The 15955-nt window shown below is 31.9% G+C and overlaps 1 protein-coding gene and 1 long non-coding RNA gene across 5 annotated transcripts in view; one reads left to right on the forward strand and one right to left on the reverse strand.

Annotated features, from left to right (window-relative positions):
- Positions 1 to 15955, reverse strand: part of GramD1B (GRAM domain containing 1B) — a 340270-nt gene that overhangs the window by 236861 nt on the left and 87454 nt on the right. For all 4 annotated transcript variants that reach the window (XM_075295677.1, XM_075295676.1, XM_075295678.1 and 1 more), the window contains exon 2: positions 1514 to 1736. In XM_075295677.1, coding sequence (XP_075151792.1) covers positions 1514 to 1736 — 223 coding nt within the window. The remainder of the gene's footprint in view (positions 1 to 1513; positions 1737 to 15955) is intronic.
- Positions 616 to 939, forward strand: LOC142226691 (uncharacterized). Its single transcript, XR_012719726.1, has 2 exons — positions 616 to 685; positions 750 to 939. It is a non-coding gene; the product is annotated as an uncharacterized LOC142226691 (long non-coding RNA).

Consider the following 15955-nt stretch of genomic DNA (forward strand, 5'->3'; position numbering starts at 1 on the left):
TACAGAATCCCACTACTGATCTATAAACAAAAACACATGGTCGCATTTGATAAACAAGTTCAGTGCCTTGTATTCTTGTTATTACTAGGATAATTTTCGTAAAATACCTTCAATGGTTTTATGTGTACCAATATTTTATTTAAATATTTTTATTTAGTCATTACTGAGTTAATAAAAACCCATAAAATCAATTTTTGTCCGTCAGTTTCAATTTGGGCGTTAATGGGTTAAATAAGAAGTTCAAATACATATTGAATTTAAGTTCGATAGTACACGGTTGAAAAAGACTGTTTTTCATATGTTTGGCTATAAACATTATATGTTGGGAACACACATTTTTAAACACAATATTTTTGAGTGCAAGCATATAATGTTCATAAACTAGCATAACATGTTTGGGACATATATGTTAATATGTTAGAACATATTATGTTTGGGACATAAAATGTTTGTAAATATAATATGCTTGGATGCAAACATATATTAATTTAGAAATAGCCTATAAACATATATGTGTTTAGTAGCTTGGAGCGCTATTTAACAGGGAGCGATATTGAATTAAGTTGGTGGTTGTTGCTTGTTATTACAAAATTAACATTTTATTTTTCCTTGGGCAATTGAACAGCTACTTCTTTGATCCTTACAAACTGTGTGGTCCGCTGTTCGAATCCCCGTCCGGCAAAAGGTAAAATTAAAATAAAAAAAAATCATAAAATTGAATAATTTCTTCTACAATGTTTGTATTACAGAAAAAGGTGCTAAGAACTAAAAAATCTCGTGGAAGTGAGAAAGATGTGGGGGAATATACAATTGGGCAGAAACAAAATTTTGAGCATTCAGGTCGAAAACCTATGTTGTTAGCACCTATATTATCTGTTTATTTTCATAATTCATTATGATTGTAAATATATAAATAAATAAATAAAATTTTGAGCACAATATTGTTTGGGAGAATTTTTTTAAGCATATAATATTTTTGGGTGCAAAATGCTTCCAAACATATTATATGGTCACATAATAACATATTGTTTTTTGGAAGACAACATTATTGAATTTGCATGCAAAAATACAAAATGTTTGGAACTTAGACTACCCAAACATATATTGTTTAGACCAATATGCTTTCAAACATATTATATATTAGTAGAGATCAAACATATAAATGTTTGGGCAATACCCAAAAATGTATATGCTTGAAGCAAAATATGTTTGGGAGTATATGTTACAGAAGCGATTTTTTGTGAGGGTGTATATCAATTTTCTTGCGATTTGCGGCTACGAATATCAGAACATGGGAGAATATGTCGATTCAATTGATTAATTTTTATCAATTTGGAAATAATTGCTAATAACAAATGTGATTTAAAATTTTTAACTCGGCATTTGTAGTTGGGGAAAGTATTACAAGCTCAAAAATAAATTCTATAAGTATAGGCAACTTGGCCTATACTTATAGAACATTTAATATTGTATTAAAAAGTCAAGAGGAATCAAAAAATAAAAATTTGTTTACCTCTTCACAGCATGAAGCATTTTCGCTATTAAAGGATAATTTGTTGCTAAAATCAAAACTACGAGTATCGTATGACGAATCCGTAAAACTGTTAAAATGAAATTTATTCCACTCAATTTTATAAACAGAATCTGAAGTATCATGGAACCCTTTAGAACTGGACGTTAATCTATTAGGGTCAGATTTGATTTCTATTGCACTATCTTCTGGCGAAGAAGTTTTCCTAAAAAGAGAAAAGAATATGATTTTATTATTAATTAATTAATTTAAAATATTTTTTTATTTAGTTTTAAATATTTTTGTTGCAAAGTACAGCAATCCCCCGATTTACGTCGTCAAATTGTCTGTTCCATCCAACTTCGATTTTTCGTCGATTTTTTCCCCAACTTTATCAGAAACGCCTTCCGTAAGTGAAATAAGTATCAACGATGATGACATCGAAACATGTATTTCCGAAATTCTTACCGAAAATTCATCAACTTTTGATTAATATTGCATCCCAGCAAAAAAAAATTGGAAGTTCTTCCAAAGTCACAACTTTAAAAGCACTTCCAGAAGATGCACTCCCAATGATGTTCTTTATTTTAACTACCCACAAAGTTCTTTTAATTCAATTTTTTATAACTTGGTTTTTGCATACTTTTAATGGGTAATTTTATATTTTTTTGTTTCAAATAGGTTAAAAACAGAGTAAGAATTCATAAAATGGTACAAATCATTTAAATTTTGTCGAAAAAAATGCTAAATCCAATCCGAAAAAATTGTGAATTTTTGAAAATATTTGAGGTCAAACGTTTCCGACAAGCGTTTCCATTAAAAATTATAAAAAATTATAAAAATTATTTATTTGACAAAATATCACAGAATTTTTTTAATTTACATCCAAAACATTGAATTCGGATCACACATAAAGAAGTGATGCAAATTCAGTGCAACGGCTGTAGAAATGGAGGACTTCCGTCGTATGACAAGCCCATGTTAAATTCATCGTTTCTGCGTCAATTTTGCACCACTTCCGGATCCAAAAAGAACATTTTCATTACTTTTTTGGCGACGCTTTTTTTGCTGGGATATATAACGCAATTGTCGAAGTGGCGATTTTTTATATGTATACAACGTAAAGGTTTTTCATTTGTTTATGAATTTAATATTTAAACCTTGATATTTTTCAATAATGAATTGTTATTTTTTTTTGTTTATCTTTACTTTATGTATATATATTTATTAATTTTTGTACATAATTAAATGAACTTAGGAGTAAGTATGAGCAATTTGTAATTCGGTTTACGTCGTTTGGATTAACGTCGTCAAATTCCCGAACCAATCACGACGTAAATCCGGGATTACTGTATTGGGTAGGTCAGTGTCTTACAAAATATTTTATTGGTTCAATTATATAATTATTGATATGGGCACACCCAGAAAGTGCCCCTTCTTTAAGTTAAAATGAACTCATTGTGAAGAAAGTTGAACTTCGTATAGCGCCAAAGACATTTTTATTTGTTTGAACGATATGATTGTCGTAGAAAGTAGGTAGAATGCATTCCATATGTACCACTATACTACAGAATGAAATGAAATTTAACTGAATTGAATTCATATCGTTACCTTAATATACAAAGGCCCCAACTCATAATTTTTCAAAATCGCGTTTTTTGTCGATTCTGACAGAACACCATCCGATACACCTTCCATAAAAAATTTACGGAGATATGTTGAAAAATAGCGAAGTTATAAGTTAATAATGTAAAGCCCTAACTCATATCCACACAATATGTACAAAAAAAAAGCCCTAACTCATTTATTACTGCATAAACACATAGCAGACATAGATTTTCCGATTTTGTTCTTATTGCTTTTGTGTTATGTATGTCTGTGAGCGGTTATTGCGGTTAAATAAATAGTGAAAAAATAATACATAGAAAAAACTATGGATCTTGTCACCGAAAATTCTGCAGACAAATCAAATGTTGTGGAACGCATTAGAGGAATTGTTCCGAGGCAATCAGAATGGAAGCAAAATGTTAATAAAATTAATCGGATGAAAAGTAAAGAATATTCTGGAATATCAGACAATCGTTTCTGCCAAAAGCCTCCAAGACAGCAAGGTGCAACTTGCACATCAAATTTTTGCGAAAGAAGTGCTTTAAGGCATTGTTCGAAGTTAAGGGAGTCTACGCGAAAAGAAATTTTTAAATCGTTTTGGGAGATGTCGTGGGAGCAAAAGCTTTGGAGCTGAAAAAACAAATTTTGTCAGAAAATTCAACACGTACGCAATCCAAATCATTTTTCTTAAGACAGAATTCTACCCGAATGCAAGTGTGCCGGCCAATGTTTCTTTCAACATTAGGATTGAAAGAAAAAATGCTTCGAAATTGGATTCGCTCTGGTGAAAAACACGGCACGATAATCAGTCCAGAGAGCACTCAAATTCTTCCATACAATCTAAAATATATTCCGACAATGGCAAACGCAATAAGGAAAGACGAGGATTTCTTCAAAAATGGCAAGATGAGTTGCCGAAAATGGAATCGCATTACTGTAGAAAGAGATCGAAGAAGTTATATTTTGAACATCCATTTGCGTCACAAGAAGAGATTTATAAGCTCATTCCATATATCGTTACCTTAATATACAAAGGCCCTAACTCATGAAAAACAAAGTTTACAGGAGGAGGAAAAAACTTAATAAAACAAGAAACGCACCAGATGCAAAAAAATTTTAAATGCATTTTTATTATTAACACCAGACAAATTCATATATATATATATATATATATATATATATATATATATATATATATATATATATATATATATATATATATATATATATATATATATATATATATATATATATATATATATATATATATATATATATATATATATATATATATATATATATATATATATATATATATATATATATATATATATATATATATATATATATATATATATATATATATATATATATATATATATATATATATATATATATATATATATATATATATATATATATATATATATATATATATATATATATATATATATATATATATATATGAATTTGTCTGGTGTTAATAATAAAAATGCATTTAAAATTTTTTTGCATCTGGTGCGTTTCTTGTTTTATTAAGTTTTTTCCTCCTCCTGTAAACTTTGTTTTTCATGAGTTAGGGCCTTTGTATATTAAGGTAACGATATATGGAATGATTTTATTGAACTTTTTTCATTCATTTGGACAAATCTTACATATTTGTGGTAAACCTTTTACTTCAAAATTAGAATTGCTTATCTTCGTTTTTAAATACAATTTTATTTATTTATATAGGCAATTTTTTCTTCATGTTTTATTCATATATTAAATATATTTATTAAGAATCAACAGCATCGGCTGGCCTTGAAATATTAGTTTATTATTCCACTATTTCCAATTTCCATGTAATATTATTAACTGTAAAACGTAATATTTTTCTTCTTCTCGTACCTTTCACTTTTAATAAGTTGTTGCCTAACGATTTTGTCCTCCTTTTACAATTTCAACACCTATAAATATAAAAAAGCATAAACCAATCTTTTCACAAAAGGTTAGCGTCACTGGATGTTACCTGATAATTGACGATTCCACATTGAAGACCAATGAAGGGGTTGTTTTTCTGCTGGTGTTTTCTTTCTTTATACACCATCACGAACTATGATAGACTTATAGTTTGTTATTTATGTTTAATAATTTTCAAAAAAAACTAATATAAAATAATGTTTTATATATTTTGTTATGTATAATATTATTTTTCTGTATTATTTATTAACTATCTCTCCGTATACCATAACAACACGATTCCAACTAAAAAACAACCCACGCGCAAACTTATCGATTACATCGATGACAGGTATCGATTACAGATAGATAAAAGAAATATAGGGAATTTTCCTATATTCTAACAAATATGTTTCCTTAAATATTGAATATTTCTTAGTGTATTTTTCTGTGCCAAGTGTTATTCGTATGTATGATATGCTTTCTAAAATAAAGAAAGTCAGAATCGTCATTTTATAATAAATTTTACTAAATTTGAAGAAACTTGGTTTTAGTTGGGTGTTTGTATTTTTACGAATGCTTTGTTATCAGTGAATAAAATTATCTTGTTCAGTAGTAACATAAATTCTTATACCCAGCGAAGAAAACTGTATTAACAAAAATCAATGCCATATTAGTTAATGAGCTATTCCTAATTTAGGATTTTTTACTGAAAGAAGTAAATTATTATTATTTGACACAAAAATTTAACTTAATAGAAATAAAATAGCTAAACTAAATTGATGAACATTTTTTTTCCTTTAGTTTCGAAGACACCTTTTTCTGGGTGCAGGAAATTTCAATTAAAATTTAATTTAGTTTGCACCCAAAATCTCAGTTAATTCTCATCGAAATAAAAGAAAGCAAGTGCTTCTAATAAAAATATAGAAAATTTCTGTAAATTATTTGATCAACAAAATTGTTATAGCCGTGTCCAATGAATAATACAACTGTTGTCTTCGAGTGGTTCATAACAGCTGACTGACATTTATTATCCCACAGAAGAATATATAATAGTAGCGTGACAGTTACTCAATACGTATCGATACAACACCTCTCTTATTACAAAAGTTACAAATAAACTTTTAATTCAAAAATAGTTTCATACAAAATATGTATAAATTCATGACAAAGAAAATGTATAGAATTCCTGTGGTATCAACCACATAATCGTCAAGCCGCTGAGACAGTCTTATATTTCTTCTAGGATACGTCTTGGCGTTAGGTACCACGTCATTAGCGTTTAACTCCTCAAACCCAATGAGTCTTGACCCTGGTGAACTTGGGGTGTTGTAAATGACTGGTCACGGATGTCTGCAATTGCTAATTCTTCTGTTACCTCTAGATCCAGTAGCAGCGGCCCCTCTCTCCGGAACAATACCTAATGGCTCATAATTTGCATCATTATGTGCTCTCACCAATTCGTTGCCTGTGCTAGCCTTGTAATTAATCCTTCATACTTAGCCTACGCCAATACCCACCATCGTCCAGTTTTACATTGTAATGTAAATCGCCAATTCTTTCTGATACCATGCCAGGCTTCCATTTAAGCTTGTCCATATAATCTCGGGCCAATACGACATCTCAACGATAAGTTCCCTTGTGGTGATTTGCCGTTACCGATTAACTTCTCAAACCCAATGAATGTTGACCCTGGTGAACTTGAGGTGTTGTAAGTGACTGGTCACGGATGTCTGCATTAGCTGACTCTTCTGCTACCTCTGGTTCGGAACCACTAGCTCCAGTAGCAGCGTCCCCTATCCACAGAACAATATCTGATGGCTCATAATTTGAATCATTGTGTGCTCTCACCAATTCATTACCTTGCCATTAATGTTTCTTAATTGGCCTACGCCAATACCCGCCATCGTCCAGTTTTACATTATAATGCAAAACGCCAATTCTTTCTGATACCTTTCCAGGCTTCCATTTAAGCTTGTCTATATAATCTCGTTCCAATACGACGATCCAATACGATTAGTTCCCTTGTGGTGATTTGCCTTTTCGGATATCTAACCTCGTTATTCGGCAGTAGAACATCTAATCTTTTTCTTATTTGTCGCCCACACATAGTCATGGCTGGTGATTTATTCGTAGCCGGGTGTATTGCGCGTCTATATGCCAAAAGTATTTGGTCTAATTTTCTTTGTAACACCTCCCTCTGAGACATCACCTTTAATTTGGTCTTAAATGTTTGTATAAACCTTTCCGCTTGACCGTTGGTAGCGGGATGGTACGGTGCTGTGTATAATACCGTTTCGCTGTGAAAATTCTTGAAACTTTGAACTTAATAATAATTTTTGCTCTATTTAAGGGGTTTTGGTACATATACCCTTATGCCTCTTAATAAACATCATTGCTGCAAGCTAAATTCGTTTGGGTCAATTCCAAAACTGTCTACAGGCTCACAATTCCGATCATATTTCAAATTGTCCACTAAACGCCGTACCTCAGTATCCGTCCGGGTGGCTTCGCCTAGCTCCTTGACAGTAATTGGCAAATTCTGAATTAAATCCATCTCGAATCGATCTACCTCACATCTAACTTTACTGTATTTCTTTACTGGAATTTTCGACAAGGCATCTGCATTAATATTGTCCTTGAATTTACGCAATCGAATCGTGGCGTACAAAACCGGCAACCCTTTGTCTAACGCAAAGATCTGAGATATTGCATTATTGTCCGTTATCAATGTATTTTCTCTTCCATACACATATTGGAACATTTTCTTCACGCCAAATATCACTACGTATGTATCTTTGTCTACCTGGCCATAACGTCTCTGTGTTTCATTCAAGGCTACGTTCCACTTTTTTAATAGCCCATCGCTTACCTGATTATCAAGTCCTTCTTCTACTCTCTGCAGCAATGGAAAAGATATTAAATCTAACCTGAAACCCCCTTATCTTGCCCACTATTTTCGAAAATAAATTCGAACATTTATCCAAAACACTTCTTTACTTTTTATGAATTGTAACAAATTGAAGTAAATAAAAAATATATTAAACAAAAAAAACTTGCCGTCTAAATTAGCCGATTCCTGGATATTGTTCACTCTTCCACTTCCTTTCAACATATTCAGCCAACCCAATCTAAGCGAAGATACTCTCTGCCCAGCAGTGGTTTACGATTATTATATAACAGAAACATTTTATGTTAACCTTTGACATGTCTTGTGATCTTACTTTCACCCAAATATAACCAGCGCAATCAATCGGTGTCTTGCAATAACTATAAGGTTCCAAATCTGGCTCATGTAATCTTATTTTCGTTGCATACCGTATTTATGTGTCGACATTCATTTGAGTTATGCTCACTACTATCACATCTGTCACAATGTGTGTTTTGTTTTGCTCTTGTTTTTACTATTTGCTCCGTAACTCTGGCTCTCTTTTCTCTCCCTCTCTCTTTTGTCTTCTTCATATTTACCATGTCTACAACCTCGAGCTGTTTGTTAATTTCTAGGAATCCTTTTTCTGCCTGTTCATACATGTCAAATATATTGCATCATCCAATGACAAATTATCTTTCCAACGTCGCCCTTGAATTTTCTTGTTTTCTATTCCATAAAAAATTGATTTCTGAGTGCCTTATCCTGGTATTCGCCAAATCCACAACCAATTGCAAGATGTCTCATAGTCACCAAATATTCTGAAGCTAATTTTGTAGCTTTTTGCTTACGCGAGTGAAATTTGAAATTCAAAAATATTTCATTTGGCTTAGGATCGTAAACTGTGACTTTTGTGACATATGTACGTTTACGACGGTAGTCGTAAACCTAATGTAGAAACCCTAATGTAGAAAACCTAATTTTGAATAAAAGAAATTGTGAATATTTTTTAAATTAATTTAGTTAGGCTCCCAAATAAAAGGAATGCAACAAATGTTTTATATTGTATTATTCAAAACTCTACTAGTTTTACATTTCTTATTCGCATCTTTAAACTGTTTTGGGTTTGCGTCGCCCACAATGTCCATCCAAGTTTTAGTTGCATCAGCCAAAGTCTAGCTACAACCCAATAAACACAGAATGAGCGTTTTTCAAATGCAACAACTTTTCAGTTTTAGGGTATATATAGTTTTCAACATAAATTCTACTTGAGTTGAAACAGCTCATCTTTAATACATATTGAAATTGTTTGCGAATTACTTCCAATTTGCCAAAATGTTGCCGAAATGTTCGAAAATGTGTTGAAGATAATATGAGGAAACTTTGACAAAACACTACCCTAAAATCCAACGAAAAAACCATGTGGTTTTGAACGAAGTTCGTGATCAATTGGAAGAAATAAAAAAATTGGAAACTTTTAGACAAATAACTGAATTTACTCGAAATACTTTAAAATAATAGATAAGTCAAAATAAAGAATTAAATAAAACTTTAAGGAAGTCACTAAATGTATATCTCTTTGCCGAAAACTGAAATTATGGATTCTACGTTATTGAAAACATTAAAAAGCTGGCCTATGAAAAAATGTTGGATTATTAACTGGAACTGCTTCAAATAGTTTATAATAATTGGTAAGTCAATATGAAAAATTAAATCAACACTATATAAGTCACTACACTTAAATCTCTTTGCAGAAAACTATAATCTTTGGATGCTATATTCTTGGAAATATTAAGAAGCTGACCGATGAAAAATGTGTGGCTTATCGACAAGAAAAAGTTTGTAGAAACATTTCAAAGTGCAAATTGTTAAAACGTGATAAAAACGTACATCAAATCGTCAGTTTACATCCTATTATCTGTTTAAAATGGATACTTTGTGAATTCCTTCTGCTGGAAATCTATTCTAACACGCGGTCCAGCACTTCCTAATTTCAAATTGCACGCATATTACTTAATTTTAATGCAGTTTTATGACACCAATAGCAAGGAAATCGAATTATCTATGCAAAAATGTTTACAAATAATGTTTAAGATATTTAAAGTTTTGTTTTTGTTGATATGTTTGACTTTTTCTTCCTTCGAGTTTCTTCATTTAAATGATAGAATTTGAGACCAATACATGGTCGGGAAAGTCATGTAGTGTTTTGGATAAATATTCGAATTTATTTTCGAAAATAGTGGGCAAGATAAAGGGGTTATAGGTTAGATTTAATATTCGTCCCAACGTCATACCGAAATGTTTGAAGGCATGGTGAGTACCTTTTCCGTTGCTGCAGAGAGTAGAAGAAGGACTTGATAACCAGGTAAGCGATGGGTTATTAAAAAAAGTGGAAATTTTGGTTTTATTAAAAACGGACGAAATACCGTTAATAGAAAAACATACTACATGTACCTACATCCAGTAGGTACATTATTGGATCATATCCATGGACTAATGGGATATTTTTTAAATTCTTCTCTGAATATATTTGAAATAAAAAATATTATAAAATTAGAATTAAAGGTGCGCTGAAAAAACAGTGAACCCACCAGGAAGAATACATTTGATTAATTTTAGAAAATTTTTAATATTTTTAGAAATTTTTGACTAAATAGTATTACGAGCGCTGGCATCACGCCGATATTACAAAAATAAGTAAATATTTTTCGACAAATTCAAGAAAATTTATTAGACATAAATAACTCTTTTCACTTTTTAAAGAAAATTTTGTAGTTTGAAGGAAAAATTTGAGTTCAAAATTGCAAGAATGTCTTTAGTAACATACGAAGTTCATGATGGACGCATTTGTAGTAAAATTTACAAATTTGAAGAATAAATAAACAACTTTTTTTTTGAGAAATACGAATTTAGTCAATCTCTATGCTTAATTTGTATATAATGTTTTCACGTCTTTTAGTTCATTTAACTATTGTACCCAAAAAATTATCAGAGCAAATGAAACTTTCTGCAAATATAATAATTTCATGAACTAACATATATTAAATTGGCTTTAGTGAAATAGAGAGTTCATTTCTTTTTTGAGAGTGGGTATTAAGTTCGATTTTAGCCGCTAAAATAGCCAATTTTTCACGATTACTGTTTATCGCGCAATCTATTTTTTGCCTTTCTAAATAATAAGATGTTAGATGGAAGTTAGTTTTAATATTCACAAAATTTTATTGAGTATAAAATATTGAGGTAGAAATTTCACTTATACTTATTAAAAGGAGAAATTCATTATTTAATAACAATAACAATGTGCAATAATTTAATATATACTCAGACAGTCAACCTGCAATAAAATCCTTGGACTCTGTGTTCCTCAACTCGAAAACGGCCATCGACTGCCGCAAATCTTTCAATGAGATGGCTGAGCAGTACAATATTCACCTAATATGGGTGCCTGGCCATAGAAACATACCGGGGAACTCCGAAGCGGATGAGTTGGCAAGGCTAGGGACTACCTTACATATTCCAGGGGAACTAGAATTTGTTGGTATGCCCCTAGCTACCTGCAAGCTCATACTGCGTGAGAAGGCTGTTATGATGGCAAATGTTCGATGGGAGAATTGCAAGGGTTGTAACGACACCAAGCAAATATGGCCCCATTTCAACTTAAACCGCACACTAGATATGCTAATGTTCTCGAGACGTCAGATATCACTCCTGATATCTGCTATAACGGGTCGCTGCCTGATAGGCGATTTTACAAAAACTATTGGCGCGAAGTATAATGACTATTGTATGAGCTGTCATGATGCGGAGGAAAGAGAATCAATTAAACACCTCTTGTGTGAGTGTCCTGCATTTTGTGTAAAGCGCAAGCAACTTTTAGGAGCATATACCTTCAGATTACTGGCGGATCTGGAAAACGTTAACTTAAGCAGTCTGCTAATGTTTTTGGAACAATCTGGTTGGTTCAGCGAAGAAAAATAATCGAAGAGGTTCTGCGGTTAAAACTAGAAGTGCCCATATGTAATAGGTACTTTTAGTTAATGTGGTATCACAATGGACTGAATAGTCTAAGTGAGCCTGAATCTTAATCGGGCTGCCACTTTAACCTAACCTAACCATGTGCAATAATTTACTCTGTGATATAAATTCAATGTGCAATACAAAATAGTAATCAATAGGGTTCTATTATGAGTCAAAACACATGCTTGTGCCAAATTTGAAGTCGATTGGACTAAAACTGCGACCTAGACTTTGATTACAAAGATGTGTTCACGGACAGACGGACAGACGGACATGGCTATATCGACTCAGGAGCCCACCCTGAGCATTTTTGCCAAAGACAGCATGTGTCTATTTCGTCTCCTTCTGGGTGTTGCAAACATATGCACTAACTTATAATACCCTGTTCCACAGTGTGGCGCAGGGTATAAAAATAGAGATCCAAAAAAGTGTTTTCAACTCCGACCTGTGATTCAGATGTAGAGTAAATATAGATCATCTTATTACCACTCATGATGTATATTTTTCATGTAAATCAATTTAAAATCCGCAATAATTTTAAACGATTAACAAAAATATACTGTTCCTTAATCGGTGATTTGTTTTTTGTTGATTTATTTATTCATCAATATAACATCACACCATTCACTTCTCAGTTTCTAAATAAATGTATTTTCATTAATAAACACCAATACCGCACGCATTTTTTTGTTTTCAATTAAAACCACGTGTTCACTTCATAAGTGCATCAACAGAACTGAATTCAGAAATAAAACTAGAAGACACAACTAGTCATAAAAGGACACACATCTGTCGTAAAAAAAACAAAAGCAGCAAGAAAAATAAAAACTCCACACACACGATCACTTTCTGATCTCGCTATTGCAACAAAACAACAATCACAGTCCAGAAATTCATCCACACTGTCTCTGGAATCAAAACAACCAACAACAGCATAAATGATGCAATAACAAACACAAACAATCATACGAGATATACACAAAATATGTCAATAAACCCCCTCACATGATGCAATGATTTCATTGCTCTCTTCTTACTTAATTTTTCAGTAACAGGTTGGCTGATAAGTCCCTGGTCTGACACATAGATGGCGTCGCTAGTATTAAATGTATATTATTTTTATCCACAGTGGAATCCATTTGTGTGAATTCCCTGTTCAAATGAACTTTCAACAATTAAATATTATTCTTTAATAATTCTTTTTAAAGAGAGCAGAACGATCAGCGATTTTACGTGGACGACGCGCGAAACTCAACCCGTGTAAAAATCGGTGGATCTGATCATATATAATTATATCAAAGTCTATCTAATTATATCTTATCATATATGGTCGCAGATATAATTAGATCTACATAGATATGACACATATGATTAGATATAATGCCAGATCTCAGCATATATATTGTTATATCTAATTATATAAACAATATCTAATAAGATATAAATGTATATATTTATATATGGCATCATATCTAATTGCATCTAGCACATATTGGACCATATCTAATCGTACATGTATGACAATAAATCAAACACTAGTATTGGAAATAGCAAACATTTTTTTATTTTTCACATTTATATGTCATACAATGTTTTCCATATAATTTCTCAAATTATTTAACAAAGTACTTTAATAGCACATCGGTATCTTTCAAAGTCTTATTTGAGATTTTTCGCAAAAGTAAATTGTTTAAACATACTACAAGTAAAATCCAATGTTGATAATACTCTTCTGGCAGTATGGAGGAAAGCGTTGGTATTGAGTAAAAAAGTATCCAATAATAAATTTCAGTTGCCTTGGTAATATTTAGAATTTCAGGGGGGTTCAACCAGCTCATCCAGTACGCTTCCCGAAGATAAGTTTAAAGATTCTACGTATGTATGAAATAACGCCTTGATTTGAAATCAAATATCTGTAGATTTGTACCACCATTACTCAAATGATTACGAAAAGTAAAATCTGGAAATTTTTGCTTTCAGTTTGAAGCAATTTTCATACTCAGTGCGCCTTCTATACCCTCAGGAAGTGAAATCGGTTTATATGGAGGCTAAATCCGTTACAATTTCATGCAAATCAGATGAAAACTACGGTTAAAATAAGCCCAAAGAGTTAAATCGGGATCAGTCTATATGGGTGCTATGCCAAAAACATGCACCGATACACACCAAATTCAGCACACCTAATTGTGGTTCCTAAAAACGTACAAAATCTAGACCCAAAGTCGGACGGCGGGTTTATAAGGGGGATATATCAATAACTGTTACAAGACCACAAATCGGTGGATCGGTTTATATGGGAGCTATATCAAAATATTGACCGATATAGCCCACCTTCGAACTTGGCCTGCGTGCAGAAAAAAACGAATCTGTGCCAAATTTCAGGACAATAGCGCCATTATTGAAGACTGTAACGTGATTACAACAGACATGCAGGCGGACAGACGGACATTCTTATATCGTCTTACAATTTCTCCCTGATCAAGAATATATACTTTTTATAGTCGGAAATCGATATTTCGATGTGTTACAAACTTATTATACCCCCAACACCATTCTATGGTGGTGGGTATAAAAAATTACATCTAGTTTTCTATAATTTTCAACAACACCTAACCGAATTCAGTTAAAATAAAAAACAAACGTTTCAAAAATGCCATTTTGAAAATCATTTACTGAAACATAAGCACACATGCGTAGCTGGTTGGCGTCATTAAAAAAATGTACAAAAATAAAAACAACGGGAAATCGCAAATAAAAAAATATTAAAAGACGCGTATCCTACGTCCAGCGACGAGGTAAGTTGAGTATTTCGGTATTATATTTTTTTTATAAACTTGATGATTTTTCTTTCAGGAAGACGAAATGGTTGTTCTACAAAAAAGAAATCAAAGAGACAGAGGAGCAACTCGCTGCCTTAAAAGAAACCCAGGCATTGCCAGCTGTTGCGGTAGAGGAATCTTCCCAAAGTTATGATGATGATGACGAGCAGCTCCTAGGAAGCAATTTTGATGAAAAGGTAAGGTAACAAGAGCTAGGGTAATAATTGTCAAAAGTATTTTTTGATTTTTGGTTTTCGATCAAAACCTACGTTGTTTTCTTGTCTACTTTTCTGAATCAATGAATTTAGACAAATGAAATGTTTCGCAATGCCCTGGATGATTTCCATTCATAGTTTGACAAGAGTTCATAAAAATATAATGGTCGTCATATACAATTTTGCCTCCGAATTTTCGTTTTGTTTGAAAGAACATAGCACATAGGTCATAAAATGATTTTCTTTTCAACATATCCAGGAGTTTAATTTATTTTTTTTATCTTTACAGATGATGTGCATAGGCAATAACATATAACGTCGTGCCATCATCCATAATATGGCGTTGGGGACATCACACAAATCGTCCCATGTGGCGCGAAAGCTTCTGGAAGGCGTTTTTAAAATAAACATTCTGGACAACCTCCAAGGGCGCAAGGCTTGGAACGTCAATTAGAGCCAGTTGTTGCCCTTAACTACAGAGCCAGGGAGGCAATTATTGGTAAGTATATACATATACTAAACATACAAATTTCAAATGTAGTGATAAATTCTTTTGCCGTCTTTAGATTTTTCGTTCCGGGTTGCAAAAGAGAGAAATTGGGAGCCCCAATCTAAGAACGCCGCAAATAGTGCTGAATTTACAAAATTTAGACTTTTATGTTTTCGTTTTTTTTTTTATTGAATTGTCACAATTTAGTTCCTAATCATCTATGAAATGTATGATGATCTCAGTTTTATCATTATTAATGTAAATCATAATATCCCGTGTAAAAATTGAGAGATCTAATCATGTCTAATAATATCAAAGTATATATAATTATATCTGCTCAGATATGGTTGTAGATATAAATAGATCTACGGAGATATGTTATGTATAGTGTTATATATGATTAGATCTGATTCAAGATCTAATTATATATGTTGCTATATCTATTTATATCAGATCTAATTGTATATCTTCATATATGACATCATA

The sequence above is a fragment of the Haematobia irritans genome, chromosome 2, assembly GCF_050003625.1.
Source record: "Haematobia irritans isolate KBUSLIRL chromosome 2, ASM5000362v1, whole genome shotgun sequence".
NCBI classification, from domain to species: domain Eukaryota; kingdom Metazoa; phylum Arthropoda; class Insecta; order Diptera; family Muscidae; genus Haematobia; species Haematobia irritans.